Source organism: Leptonotus elevatus, chromosome 7 (genome assembly GCF_054856555.1).
Source record: "Leptonotus elevatus isolate MCC_2025b chromosome 7, RoL_Lele_1.0, whole genome shotgun sequence".
NCBI classification, from domain to species: Eukaryota; Metazoa; Chordata; class Actinopteri; order Syngnathiformes; family Syngnathidae; genus Leptonotus; species Leptonotus elevatus.
This window is the reverse complement of record NC_141245.1, coordinates 13681666-13696601: the sequence shown is the minus strand read 5'-3', so window position 1 is coordinate 13696601 and position 14936 is coordinate 13681666. Positions and strand designations below refer to the sequence as shown.

The 14936-nt window shown below is 39.2% G+C and overlaps 1 protein-coding gene across 1 annotated transcript in view; it reads left to right on the top strand.

Annotated features, from left to right (window-relative positions):
• Window positions 1-14496, top strand: part of clmpb (CXADR like membrane protein b) — an 81280-nt gene extending 66784 nt beyond the window's left edge. The window contains exons 4-7 of the mRNA XM_086081292.1: window positions 2262-2429; window positions 5131-5253; window positions 6884-7025; window positions 8920-14496. Of these exons, the coding sequence (XP_085937418.1) occupies window positions 2262-2429; window positions 5131-5253; window positions 6884-7025; window positions 8920-9256 (770 nt within the window). The 3' untranslated portion in view covers window positions 9257-14496. The remainder of the gene's footprint in view (window positions 1-2261; window positions 2430-5130; window positions 5254-6883; window positions 7026-8919) is intronic.
• Window positions 14497-14936: the final 440 nt, after the last annotated feature.

The window sequence follows — 14936 nt, the reverse complement described above, 5'->3', positions numbered from 1 at the left end:
TTGTGATTGAGAAGCGTCTGCTTTAGAAGGGGCAAACGCAGAAGATAAAAAAAAAAAAGGAAGAAAAAGAAGAATCATGATCAGAGTTTTTGGGGCGATTATTCAAATGTAAATAAAATTGTAATTATAAAAAGTTCGCTCTGTAATATAACAGATTACAGTTTCATAAATTATGTAATAAGATTACAAAATCCCATGACATAATTCGTTACTCCCCAAGACTGAAGCGTAGGCTATAAAAGATGATTCACCCCAAATGCTCACCTGTAAGCCTAATGAGCACAAGCAGTATGTGGAATTGATGGATGGGTGAAATAAATTGTGTGAATGTGACTGTAAATGCTTGTCTGTTTCTCTATATGCCCTGTTATTATCTGGTGTCCAGCCGTTTAAACACCCTTCAATAGATGCGATTATCAATTATTTTGGAAATAGATTGTTCGTTGAAAAAATTAATTGAATGATTGATTGCTTGGAAAATGCTAACAAGTAAAAACATTCACTATTTAACCACTTTCAAATTGTTGTGTTTTGTAAACAGACAATGAGTCGACATACAAGCTCCCTTTAGCGACATGCTGCAGCTCTGCAGACAATCAGCCCCAGCCAAACGCAGAAAAGCCGACACTGCGACTACGACAAAATAGAAAAGGGCCGTTTAAAAATAGCTCGCCACTGATCTAAAAATACACTGCTGGGATGGAAGCCAAGCTATTTTCGTTTTTTTATAGCTCAGCAAAGCCATCCGGTGTGTTTAAAGACGGAGAGGCAGTGCACGTTTCAGCAGCATCCAGCACTTCTCTTCTGTGTTCTCTGTGTTGAGCTGCTGGACTGAAACCTTTGAGCTGTGGCAGGAAGAAAAAAATAGAAAAGGACATTCACAGCCAGCTTAGCAGTCACGTTGAACAAGTCTCCGTAGACTCTGCTTAAATTCTCTGTAGTCTCCAACTGAGCCCTTCTATTCCTCATTTATGGATAAATATTGACAAAGTCAAACTGTTTGTTACATATTTAAACTCCTTTGCTTCCACTCGTGCTATTTATATATCTATGGGTTTTGTGCGAGTGGAAAAAAATAGAGCTTAAGCGATGAGAGTAACTGCAAGCATTCTGATCAGCTCACAAGGCAGCCTGGGAAATGGGTCGGTGCCGGGTCACCGCAATGAGTAAAATGTGTACTGCTTCACTTTTATCACCGATGGATACGTTGGACTATAGTCTTGATGCTTCCACAAAAATTTGGAACATGTTCACATTTTACAGGTTCATAACAGAACATAACTGGTGTTACATTTTTGAGTTATGTTGTATCTGTTTTCAGCTGCCAAATATATCAACAAGAGGACCTGGCCGCTGCAGCTAAAAATAAATATACATTTCTAAGTTTGGTTGATGAACATATAGGTCACATATCGGACTTAGAGTACATGTACCAAATGTTATGATTTATTTGTTTATTTATTTATTTTTAGATAAAAAATTGGTGAAACATCTTTTATTTAATATTTAGAAAAATCTGCCAGTGACACTGCGAGATAATTTCATTTAAAATTTAAATATCATGAAATATCACCAGGTCTTCGTATATCATTTTTTTATATTGTTTTTTTCTTCATATTATTATTATTATTATTATTATTATTATTATTATTATTATTATTATTTCCTACTAAATTAATAATATGATTATCATTCAGCGTTTTCCTTTTTATTATTTTATTTTATATAATTAAATTCATTGCTACGAAGCAGGATATAGATATTTTTAAACATGCTGGATGTCCTTTATTAAATGAATTAAGTACAGTATTGTAGAAACTTGATTGATTGCACAGGACCTTCTGTTATGTATTAATATTACCAGATTAATATTACAATGCTCGGCTCAAGCATTCTTGTGTAGAAGTTGCATGTTTTCCCTGTGCTTGTGTGGGTTTTCTCTGTGTGCTCCACCTTTCTCCCATACTATAAGAAATATATATTAGTGGTAAATCCAGCTCACCAGTGACTTGGATGAGGCCACACCCTCTAGGAATGAATAAATTGAACTGGATGATGCACCATAGGATATACTGTATATAACTTAAAAATATACACTCTAATAAAAAAGTGCAGATAGAGATTGTGATCACAGATTCACATCAGCACATATTGGCAATTTCAGCAAGCTTCCATTCACCCTCTAATGAAAAAATTATATCAACTCCATCTTGCTAAATCTGATGTTTGTCATACCAGTTGTCCCTTTGCCATTATCCCAGTGAAACCCTCGACGCCCAAATGTTGGATGGACGGCGACCTCCTAGAAGGTAGTGACGTCAAACTGCACTGCAAGTCTAGCGACGGTACTGACCCCATCAACTACAAGTGGGAGCGAGTGCTAGACAAAGGCAAGAGCCTGGGCAAACTGCCAAACCTGGCACTGATAGGTAAGAAAAATAATGACCGTTTAACCCCACTAAAGATGTCTACAGAGATGTGCTATAAGGATCCCTTTTCATAACAGCGCTTTTTACTGCCTTCATTTATCCAGTGAAGTCTTCTTCTTCTTTTTTATCCTTTCATATAAGTTACAAGTAATGTTTGTAATGCCATCAAGGGCTGCATAATAAGATGCAGCGCTGAGCTCAGAGCATTTCAATTGTCACAATTAGGTCATTGATTCCGCATGACTTACATGCTTTGCACTACTCCTACCCCCACTTGATAGCAAAAAATAGCTGTGCTTCAAATTAAGCATACAGAACTTTTTTTTTTCTCCCAAGGATGATTTCCACTTGTAATCCGCAGCAGCAAATTATATATACATGAGGATTGGTCTTGATGAAATGAAGATATCTATGACACTGATACGATAGCTCATAGTCCAAGTGAATTATACATGAAAGCTTACAGACTAAGTTGAAAGGAGCTAATTTAACATACTGTGGATACTGCATGGCATTCATCCTGGAATGGAGAATAACTAGACAACGTCTATGCCACTCAATAGCAACACAAATATTTTACAGCATAAACCCAAATCATCAGTTACTTCTTTCTACATTGTCTGCTTATAATTAAGCCTCTTTGACTGTTTAGGAGGGGGAGAGGGTGTGCTCGCATTGTAGCATCTGTCGATAAGCTCTTTTTTGCTGGACTCTGGAATCAAATATTGATTTTCTTCAAACTCCTAACAGTATTCATCTATAATAACAGTGCATAATAACAGTTTTTCCCATCATGGACCAGTTCATACAAGACCATAACTTTCACGGACCAGCAACCACGTGCGGGTGGTGGGTCGGGGAGCTCATTAATAAAGTGCTACAACAACAAACGCAAATTCACCATGTATTTTATGTACCTATACGAGCAGCACAAACAAACAATAACGGTCACTATGGTAACGCTTAACATGAATGATACAAGCAACAAAAAAACTAGTAGTAGGTATTTTGCTATTGTGTGTGAATGCACCTTCCTCTTTATTCTTAGTCATATGCTCTCTCTCTAAATTGGTCTTTTTTTTTTTTACTCATTTTGCTAGCTTGTGGACTTAGTATCAGCGCTACGTGACAGAAAATTTAGCATCTTGACATGTGTGAAGATTATAGACATCTGTAACAGAAATAATTACTTTTCAAACTAAAATATTTTTATATATATATAGATATGAATAAATATAAAATATATTTTAGCCGCGGATAATAAATAGACCGGAAGTACAGTCCGTTTTGTATTCTTTCAACGGCGCAGCCCGCTGTGGTCCGGTCCAATTAAGTGGTATACCTGTGGTTGAAGACCTCTGATGTGTCGTATAGCAAGAAATAAAGGAATGAGATTTTTTAGATGGCCTAGGAAGGCAAGGACAAAGGTATGGGCAGATTTTCCTTATGACCTCTCTCCTGATTTCGAGCCGACCTGCTAGATGGATGTCCGTTGCTGGAGGTAACAACAACACAACTTTAAATAACTTTAAAATGGCAACATTACTGTGGGAAAATAACGAAAAAGAAGGTGCTACGGACGAGGCACGGGCGACGTAAATTGAAACAACGTAACTCGAGGACTATTATTCTTTTGAAAAAAACAAACCGATAAAAAAAGGTAAATTATATAGTATGGGGATTCGTTCTATTTTCAATTGTTTTAAAGGGGAAAAAAACAGCTTAGGTTAGTGAAGATTTCATCTCAAAACAGATTAAAAGGAATCCCAACTGTCATGACAAGCTCTATATTAGCCTATTTATTTGGTTGTTACTAACATAACTATGAGATTCATTTTTCAAAAATCCTTTCCAGTTTAATACATTTTGTAAAAAAAAATATTTGGACGTACGCCTCCATTGTTATTTACGTCGCAACGCATTCAGTGCGTAGTGACGTAGAATGGTGGCTGGCTCTCTGCTGAGCAATGTAAAAGGCTTATAAACAAAGCAAGGTAAGTTTCCGTAGCGTTCCTAAAGGGACGATCAAAACTCTTGAATACATCTGGTGAATGACGAGATTGCATGTTGTTTCTTTAAGAACGCTGCTGTTTTACCCCCTTAAAAACAAATAGAGCAAATCCCCATACTATTGAATCTTCTTTTTTTGGGGGGTTTGGTTTTTAAAAAGAATAATACAGGGAGTCCTCGAGTTACGTTCCCGTGCCTCGTCCGTAGCACCTTCTTTGTCGTTAATTTCCCACAGTAATCATGCCATTTTAAAGCTATTTAAAGTTGTGTTGTTGTTACCTCCAGCAACGGATGTCCATCTAGCAGGTCGGCTCAAAATCAGGCACGTCAGCAATAAATGTCGGTGCGGAAACACGAAATATTGGTTCCAGCATCTTCCGGGTTGCGCAAATATGTTTTTCTAAACTTACTGTACAAAGTATTTTGATGTAAATATCGACTTTAACGGTGAAATCCGACTTAAATCGAAATTTGGTTTACATCGCCACCGTAGGAACGGAACTCCGCCGTAACTTAAAGACTCCACTTTATTGCCTCTGTCCAATGTCATTAGCAACGTTTAGTCTAAACTGATATTTTCAAACTTTCAGGTATTATTCTATATATCAATGTGATCAAGTTCATACTTACTTGGTACTCCGGATCATAAGCAACACTTTTAAATGGGTTTGTACCATTCTCTTCTGTCCAGATCTGAAGAACCCTGAACTCGTGACCCTGAGAAACCTCACCATGGACAGCACAGGTGTCTACAGATGCACAGCCAGCAATGACGTGGGCGAAGAGAACTGCACCATTGAAGTCACAATGCAGCGTGAGTGTTTGAAGGGTGAGAGGGGGTTCAACTAGCAAATCACTGCAGCATTCACCTCACCTCCACCTGTCACACTGACTGATGGCTATTGTTTCAAACTGCAGATGGAAATACATTTATTTCCCCCTCTCTGTTTCCACACCCCCTTTACACGTTCCCAATGCACCAACACAGGGGACTGCACTGAACGAACCGGTGGTTACTAGTCGCCGCCTGTGTTTCACTGTCACGCTAATACATTTCTAGAGAAGCTGGGCGGTTGAGGTCACAAGTAAACAAATTGACACGTCTTGTAGCGCCGTGCAAACTGTTTTGATTTACATCATGGTAAATTTGATTTAAGGGTATACAGCAAGGGGTCACCAATCCCGGTCCTCGAAGTCCGGAGTGCTGCAGGTTTTAGATGTTTCTGCCCACGAGCACACCTGATTCATATAATCAGCTCATCAGCATGCCTGATAACGATCCTGATCTTTGTATCAGGTGTGTTTGTAGGCGGAAACATCTATAACCCGAAATTGGTGAACTCTGTTGTTATACAGCAAAGTATAATCGCCTGTTTGCAGTCAATTGATAAAATAATATTAGAAATTGTACTGATGGCAATTTGGTTTGGTTATTTTTAAGTGTATGTTAACTCATTGAAGGAAAATATCACAAATATTTGTAAGTATTGTATGATGCTGTGCTCTTCTATAGCCCACTACTGAAAAAGAATCACAATGTTAAATATATTGAAAGAGTGAATACCTCTCTCTAATAAAATGGAGAATTATTTTAACAATTAAATGCATTGCCTTGACGGGAACGTCAAAGTCCTTAACATGGCCGCCACATAGGCACGTTGGTTTGAGCCTTCCAAAGAATGAAACAAAGAACAAAAAAATTAATAAAAAGACCCGCATAAGCATTGTGAAATATCAATGAGCTGACAAAAATACAATTTCTTGTTGTCTGGAGAACCCATTTTTAACAAAACAAGACAACTTGTTTATTTTTCTCTATGGCCATTTGCTAGTTCTTTACCAGTTAACCCGATATGATTTGGAAAAAATCCACTCATGATCTTGTTATGATTCTTGGTGGTAAGTAGCCAAATTAATGTTATTGTGGAGCCAATTTCAGCATTGCGGCGCGTAAGGTCTATCACACTTTACGGAACATACTTAGTGAAACTTCAGAGGCTCCAAGGATATAAAAAAGAAAATAACCAAGATGTCCAGCGCTCCAAAAACCCGTGTGGAACAAACTACCAATGTTACCCATGTTAAAGCTAAAACGTTGATTAGATATCGTATTATAATCAATATACACCCTTTACATAACCCTATACTACCAGTAAAAGTCTATACATTGTGCCAAATTGTATTTTTTTTCTCATAAACTAATGGCTAACACTCCCCCATTTTGGATGATTTTTTTTGGGGCCAATTTTATTTTTTCTGGAGAGCTCAGTTCATTCGGTAATTTTACCGATTTGACATGTCATCATTATTGCTCTCTTTATTTTTATTTTTATTTTATTTATTTATTTTTATTTTTCATTAAAGCCTAAAAATTTCTAGTTCTTGAGGAATTAGTGGCACCCAATGTTTCTAATGGAATCTGTTTTGTTTTGTTTTTTTGGCAGATGTGAGGGATATGGGCAAGGTTGCAGGCGCAGTAGTGGGAATTTCCCTGGGTGTGCTCATCGTCATATTAATTATCTGGCTTGTCTTCCGAACGAAAGAGAAGAAGAAGTATGAGGAAGAGGAAACTCCAAATGAGATAAGGTTTGTTCTGCCTCAATTTCACTGACTTTTACTTCTCTTTGTGTGTGTGTGTGTTCGAACAGGCATGTTCAATAGAGGGCTTTGATGACAGTATTGGGGACATAATGTATTTCCTTAAATAGTCACCTCTGTTCGAATAGACAAAAAATTTCAATTAATTTTCACGTGTTGTACACTTAAAAAAAAGCTACACCTCAAACCGATGCCTGAAAAAGTATGGCAATTGTATTTGTTATTTGTACACAATATACATTTCACTGTTTATGTCAATATTGATAGGGAGCTTTTGCAGATGTGTCCGCCTGCAGAAACCAAATGACATTAAAAAACAAAACAAAATTGTGACTGATTTGTGCCGGTGTAGGTGCACATTCACTAATGTAGTCATGAATAATGTAGCATGTTGGGGGGCCAGCTTTCAGTAAATAATGCAGATGAGATGAAGTGTTTTCTACTTGTATGCCATGTGAGAAGTGGCAATGACAGACCACAACCACTTGGGTGTGAGCTTTATGACAAACCCAAGCCATTACTTTAGCTTTATTTATATATTTTTCTGCTTCTAAGATTTTTTCCAGATATGTTTTCCATCAACGTTTTATACATGAGAGGTTTTTGACTTTCTGTGGAAAAGCCGACACTAATCCCTCATAAGCACGATACAGATGCTTGAATGAGCCTCACAATGCGCACAAATGCTGATGTGATGTCAGTGCCTGATAAACATTTAAAATATTATATTTGTTTTTCACCCACGGATGCATGATCGGGGTGACAATGTCACATGCGCGCCCGACTACATCATCCGCAAGTGGAGATCTTCTTGCGGTACCTTTTATTGTAAATTGACTTTACGCACGACGATCTCCGACTATGGGCGCGATAATTCCGCCATGTAAACTGTGCGCCTCTCTCTGCACTGAATTTAAATGTATGAATGAGGGGAGCTGCATCGATTGGCCAGAAGTCGGCTGCATTCCCTCCCACAACGGCGCCCAGTGTGGCAAACGCCCTCTTCTATCTGTGCTAGTCCAGCAAAATACCAAAAGAAAGAAAAGTTTCAGTTTTTTTCCCCATCTTAACTCATTCACTGCCATTGACAGTTATAGACGTCAAATATTCATTTGACCTATTTCTATTAGTTTAACTTTTTTTTTTTTACACTTTTGTAAGAGTATGAAAACCTACAATTTTTTAATTGTACATTTAGAACAGATATTACATTTGTGATTAATCACAAGTTAACTCGTGAAGTCATACAATTAATTACGATTAAAAAATATAATCGCCTGGCGCTGTTAATTTTTTAATAATCTTTTCTCTTTTTTTAAATCGCGTCAGTTGATTAACATTTTTAATTGTAATCGCATAACTTCAATAGTTAACTCACGATTAATTATACATTTTATATCTGTTCTAAATGTACAATAAAAAAATTATAGGTTTTCATACTATTGTTAACAAAAGTGGGAAAAATGTTAAACTAACAGAAATAGTTTAAATTAATTTTTGACGTCAATAGCCGTCAATGGCAGTGAATGAGTTAATGTAGAGCAACAATTACTTTTTTCCGATCCCCAGAGTGTAACGCCAAATTTAACACACCTACTTCTCATTCATGCCTGTGACTATATAATAAGTCAGCATGGAAATGTTCCCTTTGGGGTGTACTCATTTTTGTTGCCAGTGGTTTAGATATCAATGAGTGTGTGTTGAGTTACAGTATTTTGAGGGGACAGCAAATTTACACATTTACACAGGCTGTACGCTGACTATTTACTTTATATTGCAGGAAAATATCACATTTCTTCAGAAGATATTTACAACGTTGTGAGAGAAGTACTGAATTTTTTGAGATTTGCAATATTTGTCATGTGCTTGTGTTTTTGTCCAGAGAGGATGCCGAGGCTCCAAAGGCAAAGCTGGTAAAACCCAACTCCCTGTCCTCGTCCCGCTCTGGCAGCTCGCGCTCAGGTGCCTCCTCCACCCAGTCAATGGTACACAACAGCGCCCAGCGCGGCCACCGCCCCCGCCCACCTGCAGTTGCAGCACTGAAGGAAAACGGACACCCTCCGGGCTATCCCCAGTCCCCTATGGCCTACACAACAGTGGTGCCGTCCAAGACCCCCGAGCCCCCTACCACTCCCAAATACAACTCCAGGAATTTGTCTGGACCGACACCCCCGACCCTCATGGTCCCCGCCCAGACCAAGGCCTTTCAGACTGTGTAGGACTGCAAGTTAACTCCTTCCTGCATCCATGCCAGACTCCCAGACCTACCCCACAACCTTGAACCCCCTTCCCAAAGGCTAAGACTCTTCCATAAACAAAGAAATGCAACTAGTTAAAAGGATGTAATTAAAAATTCAATACTATAAGTCCAAAAGTACTTCTAATGAATGCATACTTAAAAGGGAAATATGAAATGCTTGCCCTCTACTGAATTGCATAAAAGGGGGGAAAAACAACATCAGAGACGAGGCACTGTTTGTGTCATATGACTCAAGGAAGGAAGCACCGTGTGCGGCAAGCTGGAGGGACCCCCTTATCGAGTATTTATCTAATCAAAATTTTAGGCATGTAACGGAGCGAAGGGGTAAAACGCGGATGAAACATTCAAAGCTGAGTGATAGTAGAAGTAGCCCCCCTCCCACCATCAGATGTACGAGATGGCGACTGCAGATATTTTCTTCTCCAGCAGGAGGGTGATGTCATCTTCTTCCAGCACCAGATCCAAAACCACAGACCCCATTTGCCACCCGTGGGTTGACCCAATTGTGCCCATTCGTGCGGACAGGCACAGTATTTCAGTGTGTGTGTGTGTGTGTGTGTGTATTTGTGTGTTTATCATCAGCCTCTTTCATGAGAAACCCACGAGGAACCTACTTTGACTCACTCATCTGACTGAACAGCCAATCTGCTTTACCACCAGCAGGGCAAACTTCAGGTATAAGGATGTAGGACTAACAATGGAGTCACATCAGTGGAGTCTTCACCTCTTTTCTGGTTCTGAATACCTTACGTCTTTTAAATACATATTCTACACCTATAGACAGACCATGCTTTCAATATAGGGAATAAGCATCTATTAGCTCAAGTTGAGTATTTTTTTTCTCCGTCCCGGTTTTATGTGTTTCTTTTATTCGAGCTGGCCGAAAGGTTGACAGACAGTGTGGTCATAAGTAGTGTCGTCAATCTCTAAAATGGGGTTATTTTGTTCTGCTTGTTTGTTTGTCTGTTTATGTGCTGCATTTTAGAAGTCGAACCAAAATGTGTCACCATGAATGTGTGATTGATGCTGAGGATGTCATTGTTTTCATTCCCAGAAAAGTACTGAATAATAAGCGCATAAAACTTTGCCTAGTTTGGGGTGCTTGTGCACTCTCTTGCTGGTGTTATCTCTACTTCTGCTACCTGTTTTCACTCTTGTAGTAAGACATGAAGAGATTCCTAACGAAGATGAACTGAGCATTATAGTTTTCTATTATTTATAATTGTTACGTCTTTCAGTATAATTAGGGTGACCAGACATCCTGTTTTTGAACCTTGGTTCTGGCAAAACGGCGGATTTCACCAAACTCATTGTTTTGTTCCGATATTGCGCAGGATATTGTGTGTTTTTGCCATTCGTCTATCGATTACACAGTTACCATAGCAATTCCTATGATAAGCCTTTTAAAAGGGAATGTAACTGTTAATTGTATTCCTATTTACCTGCGGATCTAATCGGTAGCAGGCAAATCGTGAATCATGGGAAATGTAGTTCTACTATCCACTATGGCCGCCAAAAGATTGGATAATAGTGAGTGCATAGATTGTTTAGCACCAAGGTAGCATTTAGCATTAGCGATCGCCCACAGCCCCCACCCCCAAACCCCGTCACTCGTTTTTCACCCCCCCCTGTTAACGAAGATTGACTAGCGATTAAATTTGGTGAAATTTATTTGAAATGTAACTGTCTCTGTTTTTAATTTGGAAAATCTGGTCACCCTAAGTATAACGGCACAGTTCCACTGTATTGATTACATCAGAAGTAATACTGTAGACAAATTGATGAAAAGCAGGAAAAGACACCACCTGAAAGTTTTGGAAGATGCTATGGGAGGCAATTTAAGGACATGCTAGCCTAGCACACCAGGCAGCAACCGAGTGTGTTGCTTTGTATGGTTGCTGTGAAGCCCTCCCAAGTAAAACTCACCAAATCAAGAAAATAGACAGATCCTAACATGATGAGAGATTTGTGAGCTTCAGCACTCGGGACCACGTAATACCCCATGATAAATGTTAATGAAAGAAATTTCCTCAGCAGTTTTTCATTTTCATGGAGCTACTTTTTTCGCACAAGCATCAGACTCATTGCCAGGAATTGAGATGCTACTCTGTTGTTAGGCACGTTAGCAAGCCAGCCTGCTACGAAATCTTTTGCCTCTGTCAGCTTCTTGACGCATCTGCTCTCGTCCGCTTCCTTCAGTCTGTGCAATACCTTACATATTTTTGCTATATTATGCTGTGGATTAGTGAAGAAAACCCAAAGAGGAGACAAGTCTGGCTTCAATTAAGCCAGATAAAAGGACTGTTCGGTATGATCACTTCAGTGGGAAAATGTATGTATGGTATCATTGTCAGGACTCCGTAATAATGGAGCGGCACTCCATTGCTGTCTGAATGAATCAGCGGGTGCTGGTGTGTTATTGTTATCGGTTATCAGCCGATGCCCCTTTTGTCACATAGTCACAGACCCAGTGCAGTTTGATTGAACGTAGCTTAAAATAGAGCAAGTAGCTTTTCTATCAGTGTGCCTTTGCAATCCCTTATTCCTTTTCACACGTTCTTTCTTTTTCCTTATCTTCAGCACACCGTCTCAACGGCCCAGAAGGTCAATTGCGGCAAATATCGATGCCGCTTCAATAAGTCGCCCCGGCATCACAAAGTGGAGACTTGAGAGCAATGCAAAATATCCATTGTGAGAGAGCAATCCCATGCCACGGGACAATGTACTGTACATTATGTAATCAGTATTGTTTTGTATTGTACATACAGATAGATATATGCACATGATGTCATTTAATTTCATAAATTAGGGTATGTGAGGGGTGATTGGCTCCCTACGCCGGTAAAAGTCAAATGGAAAACTCAATGGTGAATTCAAGACATGTTTTGTGTTCTAAATCAATAAACATGTACTTTGTCTTCACACGTGGGGCTTCCCATCTGACTTGCCTGTGAAGGGAGTGGGAGAGATGCCTTTTATATTCAACTATAGACAGCAGTTCGTATCTGACCAGGGAAGCTAGTGTGTGTGCGCATGTGAATATGCGTGTGAGTGTGTACGGTGGAGGGGCGCGTGCATGTTAATACAGTATAAACCCTCGGGCCACACCCACACGCTCTACTGTTAGCCATTCAGAGAATGAGAGGGGATGTAGACAGGCTAAGTAGCCTTTATTTAACAATGACATGAATGCAGACTGACAGTATTTATTTTCATTTGGACTCCAAAGTCAATCGAAGCTGGCCTCGCAAGCGGCAGCCATGTTTTCGCTCGTGGGGGAGGGGTGTGTTGAGACAAGCGTGTACATAATTCATAACTGGGCTTCATGTTTTTACATTTGACCACGGGTGCACATACATGAGAATATTATGCACATGCAAATACTATATTAAGCAATTTGCATGTGGACAAAAGTCTTGGGACGCCGCCGACCTCTTGATCAATTCATGTAATAGCGAAATTGGGCTCCACTTCTTAAATCTCTGTCAATCGGATGCTGCTTGGAAGTAGGAAACGTCTCATTTGAAACTCCTGATGTCGGATCTCAAGCACGGCAATGAGCTAAAGGTACATAAAAGACTAATATGGTCCTTGTCCAACAGAAAAAAAATTCACAGTGTAGCATCAGATTAGTTGAGAGTAATTCCGATTGTGTCCCAATGCACTTGAGATTGGAAATTCTTATTTTTCTGGCAGAGATACTGTGAAATCTGTCTTTACCAGAAGACTGGAAGCGGTTATAACTACTCCTTGCTGTCCTGCTACTTTTGTCCAAATAACTGCATTTTTTGTCTTCGAGTGCAGTAAATCAGGTCTTTCATAAATGTAAGAACATACTTTAACAGTAAATTTCAAACAAACACTAAGATACAAAACAATTGGCTTTTAAAATGATATTTTCTTAAGAATTTATAGGGAAAAAAATGTATATTTAAATAATCGATTCATGTTTTTTTCCCAAATTGGGCTCAAAAAGGAAAATCGATTCAATATTGATTATTCCCTTTTTTTAAACCCAGCCCTAATTTCCACAAGCACACAGGTGCTAACACACACTTCAGTATGGTGGTTTGAATTGTACCCACAGTAACAAAACACACAGGCACTCGCAGACAGCCGTTGCGTTTCAACAACGGCGCATCCTCCAAGACATTGGTTGTCACAAGAGTCTGTCAGAGCACTGCAGCGCTGGGAATCAGCAGGCACTTCTCTTAACGCGATTGATATCGAGCCAAGGCTCTTGACATTGAAATTCCCTCCGCCTCCGATGAAAGCAACAATAGCAGCAGCAACGGTGGAGGTGCTGGAATGGAGGCAAGTCTTCCAGCTGTGAAAACTCCTCCGAGCGCTTTGACTCAGGTGGCAGATCCCTGACTTCGTCCTCTCATGTGCGGCGCTTTCTTTTAACAGATTTCCATTAGCTCAGTAGGGGAATAAAGACCACACGCACACACACTCTGTATCATCTTTTAGAACAGCATTCCATCGACAGTGTATGTGTATTGTCTCATCATCGACACTCAAGTATTACGTTAACTTGTGCTGTGTGATAGCCACAATGTTTTTACGTTTGTTTTAAAGGTGTTTTATTCTGATTTGAGGGCAGAGCGAAATGATGCTCAGACTTTTGGGCCCCGGAATGTGATGCATTTTCCCCAAAAATGGCGGACGGTGCTGAAGTCACCCTGGAAAAGGGATGCGAAGGAACCTGCATGTCATAAGAAACTGAGCAAAGGAATGAGAATGCTTTGCTTTGATGTATCATACCTGTATTTGGATAAGGAATTTAATTAAAAAAAACTCTACAATTGTAAATATATTCACAGAAAAATTCATGAAGCTTTATTTTTGTCGTTTTTTTTTTTGTCGTTTTCATTCATGTACTTTGCACTTTTGCGTGTGCTACACTCAACATGGGTCTGTGTGGGATGTGTGTTGTCGGCTGTTTCTCCTCGACGACATAGCATAAGCGTCAGGGGCAGACACGCTTGGCACAGCGTTACTTTGGGGACATGCAAGACACTTTGGTTTCCTTTGGCAATCATTCATTTTGTTTCTGCTGTTGTTCTATTTTGAGTAACCGTGCAGAATTCTTCATTTGATTGATGACAAAACAATCCATGTAAATATCACAATTTTAAAAATGTATATTTTTACGACTTATGAGTTATTACTCTTTCATTTGCAAATAAAATATTCAATGACAACCTACTTGGAGTTTTGGTGTCTTTTTTTTGGCTGTTACAATCTTACAAATACTATAGTATAACTTATTTTTCTTCCAGATTCACTGTTTCATTGTTACTGTACTTGAGTACTTTTTTCCAGTACTTTGTAATTCACATACTTTTGACTTTTATCCGTTACATTTTAAAAACAGTAGTAAATGTACTTTTTACTCGATACATTTTCAAAACAGAGGGTCGTTACTCGTTACTTTTGTTTCACGTGCACGACAACGATTAAAAAGAGGAGCGCGAAAACGCCAGTCAACGTTCCTGGCTCGGCCAATCATATGAAGCGTTACACACGGTCACCAATATCCCCGCTTGTGATAGGCTCTATCTCAACCTATGAGATGACGCGATGGAGAGTGTCCAAGTTGAAACGAGATTGAAACTATCAACGTTATGGACGCG